The sequence below is a fragment of the Talpa occidentalis genome, unplaced genomic scaffold, assembly GCF_014898055.3.
Source record: "Talpa occidentalis isolate TD23 unplaced genomic scaffold, MPIMG_talOcc4v2.1 talOcc4.6, whole genome shotgun sequence".
NCBI lineage: Eukaryota > Metazoa > Chordata > Mammalia > Eulipotyphla > Talpidae > Talpa > Talpa occidentalis.
The window spans coordinates 104,966,569-104,982,348 of NW_023604972.1; the positions used below are offsets into that span (position 1 = coordinate 104,966,569).

At 37.6% G+C, this 15,780-nt stretch overlaps 1 protein-coding gene across 13 annotated transcripts in view; it reads right to left on the reverse strand.

The window, feature by feature from the left end:
- KIAA0825 (KIAA0825 ortholog) overlaps positions 1–15,780 on the reverse strand; it is a 388,655-nt gene that overhangs the window by 180,466 nt on the left and 192,409 nt on the right. For 11 of the 13 annotated variants that reach the window (XM_054688516.1, XM_054688522.1, XM_054688514.1 and 8 more), the window contains 4 exons: positions 14,382–14,790; positions 10,089–10,248; positions 2,900–3,058; positions 1,032–1,126 (listed from right to left, as the gene is read on the reverse strand). In XM_054688516.1, the coding sequence (XP_054544491.1) occupies positions 1,032–1,126; positions 2,900–3,058; positions 10,089–10,248; positions 14,382–14,790 (823 nt within the window). Of the gene's footprint in view, positions 1–1,031; positions 1,127–2,899; positions 3,059–3,914; positions 4,034–10,088; positions 10,249–11,461; positions 11,497–14,381; positions 14,791–15,780 lie in introns of those variants that run through there. The other 2 variants (XM_054688523.1, XM_054688525.1) reach the window with 2 other exon arrangements.

Here is a 15,780-nt window from a genome sequence, read left to right on the forward strand (position 1 = left end):
TTCAATCCCCGGTTGCTAAGCGAGGGTCTCACATGGCACGCAGACCTCTCCTGGTGCCAGCTGCTCCCCTCAGCAGTGTACTTCATCAGTCTGCCTGCTCTGCTCCCCGCTCTGGCTCTGGTGAATTCTCTCACCCTCCCCCACTTCTGACTGTACCCAGTGCTTGTATAAATAAATAAATAAATCTTTAAAAAAAACAAAACAACTTTTACTTGGGAAATACTAGAATCTCTCTCTCCAGACATATTCTTACATAGCCCCATATTTCTCAGGGATGATCTGACAATTTCTACAATGTCATGCTATTGTTTTTCTGGAAAAATTTTACCTAACATATATTCAAAAAGATATGGAAATATATTCTACCTCACAAGTATTATACAGAAGGATGAGAATGCTCATACTTTAAGAAAACATGATACTTGAACAATAAAAGTCTCATACATATTTATCTTAGGTGAAAATGTGATACTTAAGAGAAAAAATCCAAATTTTAAAGTTTATACCTTACACTATTCACTGAAAACTTTAAAATAATGTTTAAAAGCAACCCACAAGATAAAGAAAATAAACTATGCAAAGTAAATTACATGTGTTAAGTTCTTAGACTGAATCACATTATCATTTTACTGGGTTGTGCTGGAGTGTATGTGTGTAAAATAACATACAATTGAGGTTATGGCAAGACAGTGCCAAAATAACTGGCTGAAAAGCAAAAAATTCAAATCACAACAGTTTTATTTATGTGTCTCCTGATTAGGCTAGTTAATATGACTTGATATTTTGTATGCATTTAATCAAATTGCTGAAAACAGAGGCACATTATGATATTCAAATCAATGAATTTTAGTGTTCATAATGCTGAACTATGATATACACAAGGTCAAACATTTAAAATTCAGGCTAAAATCAGCTATTTCATCTCAAAACCTCTTGCAAATGCTTATTATGAAAAAACATTAGGAAATATACTTCATATAATTTCAGATATATTTTAAATATCATTTTCCCCAAATCCCCAATCTTATTACCTGTTTTTCAGCAGTATACTGAAGGTCATCTTATCCAGTCCCAGATAATTTGGCAACAAGTTTGACCAATCCCAGTTCCATTTTGTGATGGCTGACTGTTGATAAATGAGAACACACTATTGTTAGTTATTAATCAGAATTAATATGATCAGTAAATTAAAGCTCCAGCTGTGATAGACTAACTAAGAAGGAGGGGGGTCCAGAACAAGGACTTAGACAGATAACATCAATCATGTCCATAGAAGAAGGTTTTTATTACAATAAGACAGCAATTAATTTTTAAATCCATTTGGGGATGTAGTCATTATTTATAAAAATATAAATCAATTTCTTGAGTCGTTAGTCTTCCAAGTGTTAATGGCATTTGCCCAACAAGTTTCTTTGAGATGCTAATTCTTTGAAAATAAAAATAATAGGCAACTATTTTTTATATCATATCAATTTATAGTATTTTTCAGTGCCCTGAAATCTGACTTTAAAAAGGAAACTAATTTGGAAGTGCTATGACCCAAATTAAAAGCCTCAGCTTAGCTTAGAGTGTGATATTAATGTTATCATTCTGGTTAAGAGAAGGCTTTAAAGAGAATATAAAGACCTATAAATGTAAATAACATAAATTATTTTTTTTCTTATTTAATAGATAATTTCACAACAGATTAAGGAGAAAAATTGCTGTGAAAGATAATCTCATAATTCAGAACTGAATAAAACATGCCATTTATTTAAATGAAGTGAGGATAATTTAACAACTATAATGATTATTTATGGTTTGGAGCAATGTAATGTACAACACAGAAAAGCAGCCAATAAGCTCAAACTTAAAAAATGTATCTGGTTTTAAAGTATTATAGAAGTTCGTGCTTCTTGAAACTAAATAATTTAGATAATAAGAGTCCAGGTTGATGTATAAAATCCAACAAGAACTATGCCCTGTCACCCACTGATTAATGGAGCACTACAATCTTGTCATAGAACAGGAGAATTCTGCCCGGGGTTGTCAGTATTTGAAGGTCTTATTCTACCACAGTATTGATGAATGTAGACTAGAGCCTTAACAGGCATGGTAAAAAATATTATCTGCATCCCGAATTAGGCCATTGTTTTAATTCTTATTTTCGTTAGCACTCTAGGTCAAGCAATTCTTTTCTTCTCACCAGTTACTTCAAATAGTCTGTCAAGAGGCATCTAGGAAAAGGCATCGCAACTTTAGATTTCAAATACTTTGGCATAAAGATGATCTTTTGAATGTAACCACTGAAACATGCACCTTAAACAACGGCATAACTTGACATTAAAAAATGTGTGGTATTTATCACATTGACTTTATTCCAAATATCCTGACTTTAATATGAGTAGCAAATTCATTAAAATTCAGGAATGTGTTTATAGTTATAAAAAAGCAAATTTATCTCATGCTACTTACAATAGGGGCTTGATGCACTCCTTAGAAATAATTTTAAACTATTTTATGATTTACCTGAAAAATCAGATAGTCAAAGATTGCAAGGTATTTTGTGAGTTTGTGTATCGGGGGATGAGGGCTGGCAAGAAGGGGAAAACTGTTACGAAATGCCTGTGACTTCAGGCCTTCTGTAGACACAGCCCAACAGCTGTTCCCTCTGCCCGTGGTGAACTGACCTGGTCAAAAGTTAAATTTTACAGACCAAACATATGAATCAGTTTGACAAATAGAAAGAAAGTAAAATAACTTTTTCAAAGTCAATTTGTGCAAGCCATGCAAATAAGAACAGGCCTTTTATTTCCTAGCTAAAAAAAATTGAGTAAATAGTCAACACAAAGCATTTTTATCTCACTTGTATAAAGAAATCATACATTTAAGTTAAATTTATCATTTAATTTCCACATACCTGATCGAGCATGCTTTCACTAAACACCTTGTACACATAGAAAGGGTTGAAGGAAGAAGGCTGATCCTCCACACTCCTCAAGGTCATATTTAAAGGTCTGATGGGTAATAGTTTTCCCTCTGAACCATTCATAGAAAACAGCTGCTCTTTTAAATATTCCTTCAAGAAAAAAAAAATTACAAGTCATGGAGGTGCGAGGCATATATTCTCTTTAAAAATAAGCTGATCGATATCAAAATCTACCCTTTCAGCACATTTGCTAGATTACAGTGTATTACTTGCCTCAGGACAGAACACATTTTCAGAAGAAACATAGCAGACTACCAATCAGGACTGCAATAAACCCATCACAAACAGGTTCACCTAATATATAGGATAGATTAGAAAACCATTTACAAATACTTACATAATGAATGCATGCTTGGTATGTGAGCATCTTTTTAATAGGCATTGTCTTGTCATTGGTTCATGTGTTAACATGTCTGGTTACCAACACTTAACTCAGGTACATGATTATTCACAGTAGAAGATTGCTCATACATTCATTAAGTGTAGTTTTTACCTACTCTGTAGTCAGCAGAGTGCAAAGTACTTTGATATTTCATAAGCAATCTCTATGTAGAATTAATTACAACACAAGCTCCTACACTCTATTTTCATGCTGTGGACTGAGAAACAAAGGTTGAATAGAAACTCAAAGTATGTCGTTTGAATTCGCCAACTGACAGTGGCAGCCTAGGCAAAAACACCAATCTACTGCAGTATATCTCATTTTCTGTCCATAAATAAATAAGGTGAATAATTCAAAGCTATTTTTATAATAGCCTTTCTGAAAGACAACAAATTGAAATGATGAAAGTTTCCCCCAAATCAAATGCTTACTTTTAATAAGCATCCCAGTTTTTAATGTAAAATTATATAAGTATCATCCTGGTTTTTAGTATGTCATAATATAGTTTTCTCTTCAAGGGTAAGGCTAGGACTAAGTTCAGAAATTTGAGACTTACAAGGCTTTTAGAGGTCACCTAGGAAATTCTTGCTACTCAAAATCTGGGGCATCGACCAATCGAATCTGCCTCACCTGGGATCTTGTTAGACTAGCGGAATCTTAAACCTCACCAAATCATAATCTTCCTGTTAACAAAGAGATTGTTAGGCACATGAAAGTTTGAGAAACTCTAACCCACAGCACATTATAACAGTTGACTCAGCAACCTGAGGTCATGCTGGGACAAGCAGTAGAATCCAGGCAACAAGCCACATAACTGGGTCCAGATCACTGTGCTTCCCCATGACTCTCTAATGTCATAAACAGAAATGCCCATTATTCATCTTTGAAGGCAATTTTCAGATCCTTAAGACCTTTGGACGTACAGAAATCACTACTTAACAATGACAGTCATTTCTCAAACTTGCTCCTTGTGAATTAAGTTCTAAAGAGCTTATTCCTCTTTAGAAAGATGAATTCTGTGCTCTTTCTCATATACACACACACAAACACAAACTTGTACTCTTACTAAATATTATCAGATGATAAAATCATCAGAAAATAGGGCCTCCCCTGGTGGCGCAGGCGGTTGAGCACACGCTGCGAAGCTGTCCGCAGCCTCTGCAGCGCCGGTTCAATCCTGGCCAATGGGCGAGGGTCCCACATGGCACAACAGACCTCTCCTGTCACACCCGCTGCTCCCCTCAGCAGTGTATTTCATCAGTCTGCCTGTTCTGTTCCCCAATTTGTCTCTGGTGAATCCTCTCACCCTCCCGTGTATCTGGCCTGTACCCGATTCTTGTATAAATAAATCTTTAAAAAAAAATCATCAGAAAATAATTTATGCCTGGATTTAGATTTTTGAACAAAAACAGAAATTCTCTACCATGATTTCTAAAAGTAAAATCTCAAAAAATAAATAAAATACTCTCATAAAAAAGGCTTGTTTTAGATAACAATTTTCCTCACTGATTTTCTCCTTATATGGATATTTTGTTTTCACAATTCAAAGGAAAAAAAGTACCCATTGCAAATTGTAAAGACAATGGTATGTTCTCCCTTGTTAATTTCTCTGACTTCTCTGCTATACATTTGTTCCCACCCTTTTGAAAGCCTCAGGTTGGGGCCTCCCTGGTGGCATAGGGGTTAAGCCTCAGTTCTGTCACCACAAGGGCATGAGTTCCATCTCTGGCCAGGGAGCTAACCTACATACGGTACAGCAGAACTCTCCTGTCTCACCTGCTGCTCCCCTCAGCAGTGTATTTCAGCAGATCCACCTGTTCTGCTCCCCACTCTGTCTGGTGAATCCTTTCACTCCCTGTACCTCTGGCCTACTCTTCAGTACTTCTACACATAAACATTTAAAAAAATAAAAAGCCTCAGATTTTCTGTGATATTGGTTACTAGATAACCAGATTACTGCTTACCTAATACATTTCTTTAAATCATTCTTTGAACATCCTATCTGGAACACCTTCCCTGTGTAATTGCATGAAAGATTCTTTTCCTATGCAGAGTTTCTCTTTTTCTTCACTGACGAGCTCTACCAGCCTCATGGCCTCACTCACTGAAGTTCACCAAATCTATAATCATGACTGCACTCATATGTGATCATGTCCAGCATCTTCAACAGGTTGAACTATTGTGTTCAAACAACTTACCTTTATCTCAGATTTTTTTTTAATTGAGACAACACTGGCTTACAACATTGCATAGAATGACACATTTCAGATACATGTCACCACTCCACACCCACCACCAACGCACCCACATTCCTCCTCCATAGTCCACTGAGTCCTCTTCTCACTTCGGTCTCCTCACTTACCCCTGCCCCAACTCTGGTTACTTCAATTCTATAGTCAGGCTTCTAAGGTTTGTTATTGGCTTGGTTTTATCTGATCCTCAAAGACAAATATTTTAAAATTTACTTTGTGTCATAACTTTGTCTTCTGTTAATAGCATACTCATTTTTCCCCTCACAAAGGCCTGTAACAATAAACACTTCTTTACTTTTCAAATAATACTGCTGACACTTGAACAACGTGGAAGTTATGGACACCTTTATATATAACAGCTGACAACCCTCCTACAATTTATGGTTGCTTCCCCTCCACACACACACACGAACTGTTCCCACATCCAGGTACTCAACCAGCGGGCTTCCAAGTTGTTCAAGGATCTACTGTACTTAGCAGAAGACCTCAAAATGCTATAGACTAAGTGCTGTTCACCAAATGAACAAACACCACAATATAATTTTGAAACAGAAATATGCCAGGGGCTATAGCAGGGCTATAGGGGTGCTATGGTGGGTCAAAAGACCGTGACCAGGTGGAGGCTACAGGTTCCATCTGTGGGTTCTCACCTGTGTACAACTGCAAAGCCACTAAGGTTCAGGGAACAGCAATAAAAGGGTTTATTTAAAAAAGGGTTTATTAAAAAAAGGATTTATTTAAAAGGGTTTATTTAAAAGGGCTTATTTAAAAGGGCTTATTTAAAGGGTTTATTTTAAAGGGTTTATTTAAAGGGGTTTATTTAAAGGGTTTATTTAAAAGGGTTTATTTAAAAGGGTTTATTTAAAAGGGTTTATTTAAAAGGGTTTATTTAAAAGGGTTTATTTAGGGCCTGCCCGGTGGCACAGTGGTTGAGCTCTGGGTTGCGAAGCTGCCGGCGGCCTCTGCGGCGCCGGTTCGATCCCCGGCTGCTCCCTGGCCACTGGAGGAGGGTCCCACATGGCGCGCAGACCTCTCCTGCCACCCGCTGCTCCCCTCAGCAGTGTACTTCGCTCCTTCTGCCTGCTCTGCTCCCCGCTCTGGCTCTGGTGAATTCTCTCACCCTCCCGTGCTTCTGACTGTACCCAGTGCATGTATAAACAAAACAAACAAATAAATAAATAAAACATGCCTCTATAAAAAAAAAATAAAAGGGTTTATTTAAAAGGATTTATTTAAAAGGGTTTATTTAAAAGGGTTTATTTAAAAGAGAGGGGTGGAAGAGTTCTTAGGGCCACAAGTGGCCATGTATATCACCCCAGATAGTGTCCACAGTGTCCAAAAGGCCACTCATCCAAAGTGGTACCATCCTATCAGCAAGGGCCTGGAGCTTGCCAGCAAGCAGCAGGTCAGGATCCAACTCACGGCAGCTGGAGGCACTTACAGGCGGGGGCCACTGAGATGACTGCATAGCACCCCACAGCAATAGTCTGAAGGTCAGGATAGACGGGGCAACAATGGAGGCAGCAGCACTGGGAGGCAATGCTGGATAATTAACAGTTCTCAGAAGTGACCTGGACGACAGAGCAGTCATTCGTCAACAGTGCTGAGTAGCTCTGGCCAGTAGTGCCAATCACAGGAGGCAGTGTAAATCCACCATGTTACAGCTCTTTGTAAATTGTTGACCTCCATCAACAACAAACAGTTCTTTGAGACACCAGGCCCAGGGCCTTTGGTGGTACTTCCAGGTGATGTCAGAAGCAAGGCTGGAGGACAGCAGGCCTAACTTCTACAAAGCTCTTCAACCTTCTTCCTTCATAAGTCAGCTAATGGATGTGTCCTACTTCTTTTGAAGTCAGGAACAGAGTTCTTCTGTGAGAGTCTGAAAGACCAAGTGTCTCTCTTCTTAGGCCAGGAACTGACACTCAGAGTTGCAAGCTGGCTTCTGCCCTGTTTTATGTGCTGTTTCAGCCACACCTTCCCCTACCCCACCTACAGGTCTGATTGGACCATTTTCTATCCTATGGCTGACTGGATCTTTTACCAATCAGCTTATAACATACACCTAATGGGGGCATTCTATGCTCCAGACAACAAATCCACAGCCCTCTATACTGCCTTCAGCTGGGGGAACTCGCACTGGGGCCCCATGCTCCTTCCAGCAATCCTGAACCAGGGGCTGCATGCCCTGGGGTGGGTTGGTAGAGGAACAACTGGCCTCAGTCATCACTGCTGGCCTCTGCCTGCAGTCTGAGCCCCAGTGGGGCACTGGTGGTGGGTGGTAAAATGCCCACAAACAGCTTCTGAGGCCAAGTGCCAGAGTCCGGCAATGGGGAAAGACGGGGGTGTCTTGGCTTCAATTTCATGATGTACCATATAAAAGGAGCCATAAGTATTATACCAGTTATATAGTCATTCATATCTAGCTATTTGGACTTTTTGCTTGTCATTGTTTTGGAAGTCATATTTAAAGTTCTTATTACTTTAATTAGTTCTAGCCTAATTTTTTGAAGATTTATTTATTTATGCAAACAAGAGCTGGGGTGTAGGCCAGAGGAGCATGGCGGGGCTGTGGTGGGGTGAGAGGATTCACCAGAGACAGAGTGGGGAGCAGAACAGGCGGATTGACTGAAATACACTGCTGAGGGGAGCAGTGGGTGAGACAGCAGAGGCCTGCTGCGCCATGTGGGCCACCTCCCTGGCCAGGGATCGAACTAGTGCTGTAGTAGCTGCAAATTGCTTCATAGTGCTGATGCTTAACTCCTGGTGCGACCAGGGAGGACTCAAAGTTCTCATACCTCCACAGGGTAAATGAATTAATCAGGCTTTTTATGCCACTAGCCTCTGTGGCTATCACCTGCAGCCTTGAATGCAGAAGGTGCTTGGGAGCATGGGCACAGTGCACACATGCCTGTTTGTGGACACCTGGGACGTAGGTGTGCATGCATGTATGAGTGTGCACGCCAGAGCCTAGAGACTAGGCTAAAAGCTGTGGCAGCGGTGGCAGCAAGAGGATGAATAGCATGACTACAGAAGAGGTGAGACCAGGAGATGATGCAAGAGAGAATGGGTGGAAGGGGGGATTCTGATAGGCTCAGTTGTCTCCCTGCCCCAACCCTGCCAGGGCCATTCCTGCCTCCTTTCATGTCAGCCTCCCTTCATGCCAGCCTCGCTGCCTAGTGTGGCTGTGTACCTGATTCCCTGAGAGCATTAAAGCTTGAAAAATCCACTGAGGGCTCTGGACTCTCTTTAGCCATCTGCCCAAATTTATAGTGAACCTACCCTGTGCTTGCTGGCACTACATACTCTTACTTAGTAGCTCCATGACTCAGCACAATAAACCACCAAGTATTTAGCCTGACACCACATCTGATAGACATTACCAGAACAGTAAGCATAGTCAATTGTAGTTAAAGAAAAATCACAACTTTGAACTTAATTGATCACAATGTAATGGTGCCCCATCAGAATCTTATACACAGCAGATCCCATAGCACATATTTTCAGAACCATTACTTCCGAGTTCCACATTTCTGTGAAGAAAAATCTAACAGGTGACTGAACACCAATAAATATCCAATTTAATTTTTGTTGATTTCACTTAAGAGTGGGAAATACATTTATATATATTACATATGTTATAATTGAGTTATAAAAAGGACTGATAGAATTCACTCCTTAGAAACTTAAGGTTTTTAAGATCTATCTCATTGAGATTAAAAACTATAGGTTCATATTATTCATATTATACCATTTGTACTATTCAAAAATATATTCACGTTTGCAAATATAAACATAATTCTTATTCATATAAGCTGTGATATTCTATTTCGGATACATATGATAAATTAAAACCCTGACTAAGCAAAATTGTATTGTGTCAAATAAAGAACCGAAATAACTGCTCTTTACATTTTTGCTTCAACAGCCAGAAACATGCAAGATCAGAGGCTTAACCCAGCATAAAGGTAGACAAGCACACAGTAGTGCTAACCACTGTCCATGCATTCATGCATCTTCTTGGGTAATTTCCTTGCTATGGAATATATTTCAATATTCTTCTCAAGTTTTTTCATTATATAAGAAATCTCCAACTTCATCAAAACAAGTATGATGTCTCCAGAAGAACTACAACTCTCTTTAGAAAATTCTTCATTTTACAAACACAAGATTTTAACATCAACATAATGGCCACAAACACACAATTCCCAAACTACACCTTTAGTCTATACAATTCAGAACTAAACTGAGTTTATGAGCTGTGTTACTGTTTAAACCATATAAATAAAACCTACATTGTTTCAGTGAAGCTTTTGCTGTACAAATGCAGAAAAGCCGGGGCTGAATAGATTCTATTAATAATGCAATATTGAGTTTGGTATTGACTTTAAGAAGTATTATCACCTCCTTGACTAACCCTTAGCTGCCAGCAGACGCTGCCTCAGGCCAGTACACACCTAATTGCTCGGTAAAAAGGCCTTTTCCCTACCTCATTGAGCCGCATGATGTGATAAATTTGCCTCAGGTACTCGCTGCCACCTGGTTTGTGGCAGATATCCAGGACCATCATGTTTATTTTCTGCTCAGTCAGTTCAAGAGCAATATCTCCTTCTTCTGAGGCTGTGCTTTTCTCTATTGTCATAAATGCACTAAATACAAAGAAAGCATAGAAGTATCAGTGGTGAAGAATTGTAAATATGAAAAATAATCAAAGAGATTGAGTGTGCAGAGGTGATGTAAATCTCACATTCAAAGCAACTATAAAGATTTCGCTCAAATAGGTAAGCCTACCCAAATCGCTGCTGCACACATAAACAGTGCCTTAGAACTAAGCACCTGAAAGCATTTTTAAAAATTGAATTGCTTCTTTTAAAACATTTCTTTATTGCATTTATACTCCTATCTATAAAACATTTTCCCATTACTGCAATTGTTGAAATTGCTATAATCAAGGGATGAAAACAAAACATTTCTTTTTAAGAACATGTAAGAAATAATTTGTATTTTCTCTTTGTGGATGAGAAATATCTTTAATGTCAGAAATAGCTTTGGTATTCTTTTGTGGATTCCTCTTTACACCTGCCTTAGACCATATTAAAGACAAATTAAAGTGTCAAAAGGGGGGAAACTATTATGCAAAATATACATTGGGCCCTTTCTAGTAGTATGTTCACCAATGGGTATTTTAAATTGGCCTCTTGAGACTTGTTGCCTCTCAAAAATATATGCCCCAGGGCCTCCCCTGGTGGCTCAGCTGTGGAGTGCTGGGCTGTGAGGCTGCCAGTAGCCTCTGCAGTGCAGGTTCCTTACCTGGCTGCTGGCGAGGATCCCACAAAAAACAAACAAATAAATAAATAAATAAATAAAATATATATATGCCCCATCTCCTGTTTCTTCATGGTAAAGACACTATGTTTGCTCCATCAGGAAAAAGGAAAATTATCACCACACCAAGAATGTGTAAGATATATTTGTGAGACATTTTCTTTATAAGAATTCATATGCTTATTATTGACATTAAACATTATTGATACGGTAATCAGAGATTACATATTTAAAAAATCTCAAACTATCCCAGTGTAAAAAAAAGAAATTCTACATATATCATGTATATTCCATACTAAGTTTTTCATTACAATTGTTACGAGGATCATGTTAGTGTTTGCAATCTAAATATTTTTAAGAAAATGCATGGTTCTCCACTGTTTCCCAGATGAAATGACATTTACTGTGGTGTAATCAGCTATATACTGCAGTTCATTACTGAGATTTTGCCATGATTATAAAATTAGTTCTGCCAAGAGTCAGTGCCACTGACCTGAAGACTGAATCAAATGATACCCAGATGCTGGACATTAACTTTTATATTACTTCCACATGTAGCTTCAAAAATCCTTCTTTAAAAAAAAAAGAACTTTATGATAATATGTCTTGCTAAAAAAAAAAAAACACAACAAATGCTATTCTTAGAGATAGTTATTAACTAGAATAATCTTTAAGGAAAAAGAAAGATCTTGTTGAAATAAAAGAAGTTTACAAATATTTTCTTGAAGTTGCATACAGGTTGCAAGCAAAATTTCTTGTCAAGTTTTGTAGAGGCTGACATTGAAAAAGTTGAGGCCCTCTGACAAAGGAGTGTCTCAGTGTCAGCCTCTGAATTGTATCCTTTCCTGTCCATCACTGTGCAGGTGAAGCAAATGATTGGATTCAGTCAATGCTATGATTAATGAGTTCCTCTCTGGATTTGGGACTGCCTATCAATCATGTCATTAGGGAGAATGTGCCCTGAAAGAGGCAGACCTTAGCCAAGGAATAACTGCATTAATCTTAATCTGTATATGCACCCAGCCAGCCAAGTCAGGGTCACCATGATGAAAAACAATAATCTTCAACTCGACAAATTACTTTGCAAAGACAGACATTTCTTTACTTTTTGGGGCTTATGTGTTCTCCAGAATCTAAGTTGACTGTTTACAGCTTGAGTGTTACTACAAAGTGAAGGTTATTTTAATGAATAGTAATGCTTTCAGGCAGTATGCAAGACAAGCAATGCTTACAGCTGTCACCTTTTCCACTGCAGTTATTTTCACAATTTCCATAAAATCAAAGTTAAATATGGAGACAAGTGAAAGAAAGCTAGCTAAATGATATTGTGTATTCCAAGATAATCTTCGTGGGGAATTAAGATTTCATTTATCTTATCAGAAGAACTATATTTAAATGCTTACATTCTCATGCTTGAAAAAAAAATTATGGGAAAGTCAAGGCAACTCTCCACACATTGTGATTTGAAATACATTTTCTTCATGATATACATCTATGAAGTTAAGTGATCATAGATTTGTGAGAAATACAGAGGTGGAAGCGGACTTGTATAACAGATAATCAAAGTAAAATGATAGTGAAGAAACATTCATGTAGTGACCAAATCTTGTAAGAGATTACTCTAGTGAGTTGATAAATCAAATATAACTCTTTTTCAAATAAATGCAATAAAAAATTTTAGATCTTCACTTTTGTATATTTATGCCATTGGAGAATTGAAAGATATAACATTGTGTATATATTTACTGTATTCTCAGTCTTAGAGTGTTGTAAAGCATTTTTAAAAATCAGCAATTTTGTTCATGTTGGATGTATGTTATGATAGCTAATCAGTCAAATATTAGCGAGACAATGCCCTACTATAGGAGATATCAGGTATGTTGGTGCAGTTTATGAAATACAATAAAATCACCTCTAAAGGAAAAAAATTACTTATGGGTTACATATGTAGCCCAGGTATAACACTGGTATATCATTTTAAACTGAAGTTATTGATAGAGGGATTCCTAAATGAGCAGCATCATAAATTTAACATTATAACTATAATTAGATCCACTATTTTTCTCTTTTTTTTCTCTCTCTCTCTTTTATAACTACTGCCATGGATAATGACATCTGGCTTAAATCTTTTAGTCATTGGATTAAAGCTTGTAAACTGGTATTGAATGCAAATGTAAAGATTAAAAAGGTCACTGTCAATGTTACTGAGCATTTGCCTGACTGCTGTTGCCATTCCCACCCATGGAACACTCCAGAAGTAAGTTTCTGGAAGTCAGTATGACAAGACCAGGAAAATCATGATTACATACTTTTCCCATTTGGATTAATATAGTTTTACAGCTTAATATAAACTGGTCTTACAGCATAATATAAACTAGTACAGAGAATTTGTTGTTGTTCTACTAATCAGTGAGTGCAATGTATTTTAACAGAGTTTGCAAATAACAAACGCTTACTCTACCTAAGCTTGATGCTAAGAACTTTGTTAATTTTTCAAAACAATTCTATCAGCTTGGTATCATCACTAAAAATGAGGCTTTGAGAGAGAGGATAAAGTGTACAATATGACTCATATAAGAGATTAGTATTTTTCCATCTGATTACAAAGTCTGAGCTCTTTATATCGCTATACAACTCAATCATTTCAGGCACGTAGTTCTAATAATATCTGCTAGCAACATGAATATATTTTAAGAAAATGGGGAACAGTATGTGTAACTGGTGTAAAAAAAGGGGGTTTGACAGTGATCGTTCACCATCTGAACTGTAATTCCTTTATCAATATCATGCAATTCTATACTGAAGACTAATTTTAAGACAGGAGGACTCTATGTACATATTTAAATTCATCAGGGACCCTTAAAAATCTTTTCAATACCACAAATCACTCAGCTCTTGGTGACAAACCTATGAGAAGGCTGACATTTTCATACAGAAACAGCTGGGTGTGTTTATAGCTTGAGTGTGATATGCCCCAGTTGCCCTCTGGGATTCTTACATTACCAGATGAAAAATGTGTACCTTTTTGACAATCAGGTACACAGAAAGCAATAAAAAGCCTTTTATATCCATTAATTCCTTCTTAATTTAATCTCCATGCCCAATCCATTTACAAAGTGCTTGAGGCCATCCACTAGATACCTGTTTGCACATTGAAAAGGAGTGAAACCAAATTCTCCTGGGTTTAACTACCCTCCTTTTAATCAGAAACCTTAAGATGGTGACTAAACCAGTATAATGTTCCATTGTATCAATAGGGTTCAAATTTTAATAAGACAACATACAATTCAGTTTTTAATGGAATATTTATCTTTTTTTCGGTTTTAATCAAAGTTCCCATGAAGTCAGTAAAATGACCACTGCTGCCTATCTGGCAATATTTTGTTGTTGTTCATTGGTAATTTTGTTACTGTGAATGTATTTGTTGAAATTCAGCAGAAGAAAAACATCACTTTACCATTCGGTGCTCAATTTCCTTGCTTTCAACAATTGGCATTCAATCCAGTTGGGCTTTTGCTGCTCAATGCTCTGGATGACCTTCTGGGTCATTTGATTAGGACTACTTGTCTGCTCCCCCACAATGCTTTCCAAACACATACAGATTAAACCCAGTTTCTCTTTACTCCATCTGTCAAGGGAGGCACCTGTTAAAAGTTCCACAGTGTTTCCATCCTCAAATATCCGACATATAATTACAATCAAGTTCCAGACAAGCAGGCCAGCTTTCTTCAATTCAACAAAGTTTTTTGACATTTTTCTCTCAGACAGAAAAAAGAAGTATTTAATTGGGGGAGGCAAACATGCAATCACCGTAGGTAACTTGCTGATTACAATAGATACTGCCTGAGCAGCAAGCCTTGTGAAGCCTGGGGAAGAAAAGAAAGAAAAGGTATGATTAATATTAGCATTTGCGTTCCATCACTGTGTTGTTTTGAGTGTAAAGTGGGGATGTCTAATTTTTGTGGAGAAAATTGTTGAGAAGAGCAAGTGCCTGACACATTCCAACAGTACACTACTGGGGTCTCCCACAGTACTGCTTCAAATCCCCCAAAACCCAAGCTTATTTTTTCTCCCACAAAAGATTAAAAGATTCAGAATTATTATTTATATTTTTGTCTATTAAGACTACAGCTTAAAAAGGCCAGAAAGTTCTCCTAATGAACAAAAGCAAAGGCACTCCTGTTGGAGCTCTTTAAAGTCTCTGCCACTTCTGACCTTCACTGAAGCCTTGTGGTCATTTAGAATCAGTGACAGAATCATCTCCGTTTTTGTTGGGACTGGCTCCTGTATTTTATTATAGTTCTTAGTCCTTCACAACCCAATCCCGATCATAGTCCCACTTTATCACTGGATCCCATTTTTTGCCTTTTACTTAACACTTAAGCATCACCTAATAATTATCTCCATTACTCACTCACTGTCACTTACCACTGGAATAGAATCTCCATGAGGACACACTGCTGTAGCCCCAGCACTCAGTGTCTCATATGTAACAGTTGTTTAATAAATATTTGTTGAATAAACGAGTGACCAAACTGGCTCATGTCACTCTTCTTTGCATTCCATACTTGTTCCACTTTCTACTTATACCTCTTAAACGTGGTCCTTCACCTATTGACTGATTATTTTATATGCCCTTCCTTGCTGGGAGCTATTTCTCTGAAGGATTTACCTATCTTTCTTCTCTATCTCAAGATTTCTCACATTTGCACAATTAACATCTTGGGCTAGATAATTCTTTGTTGTGAATTCTTTGTTGTGATAATTCTTTGTTTTCCTGGGCATTGTAGGATAATTAGCAACATCTCTGGTCTCCACCCACTAGGAACAGTAATATCCTTCTCAGCTGTGACAAC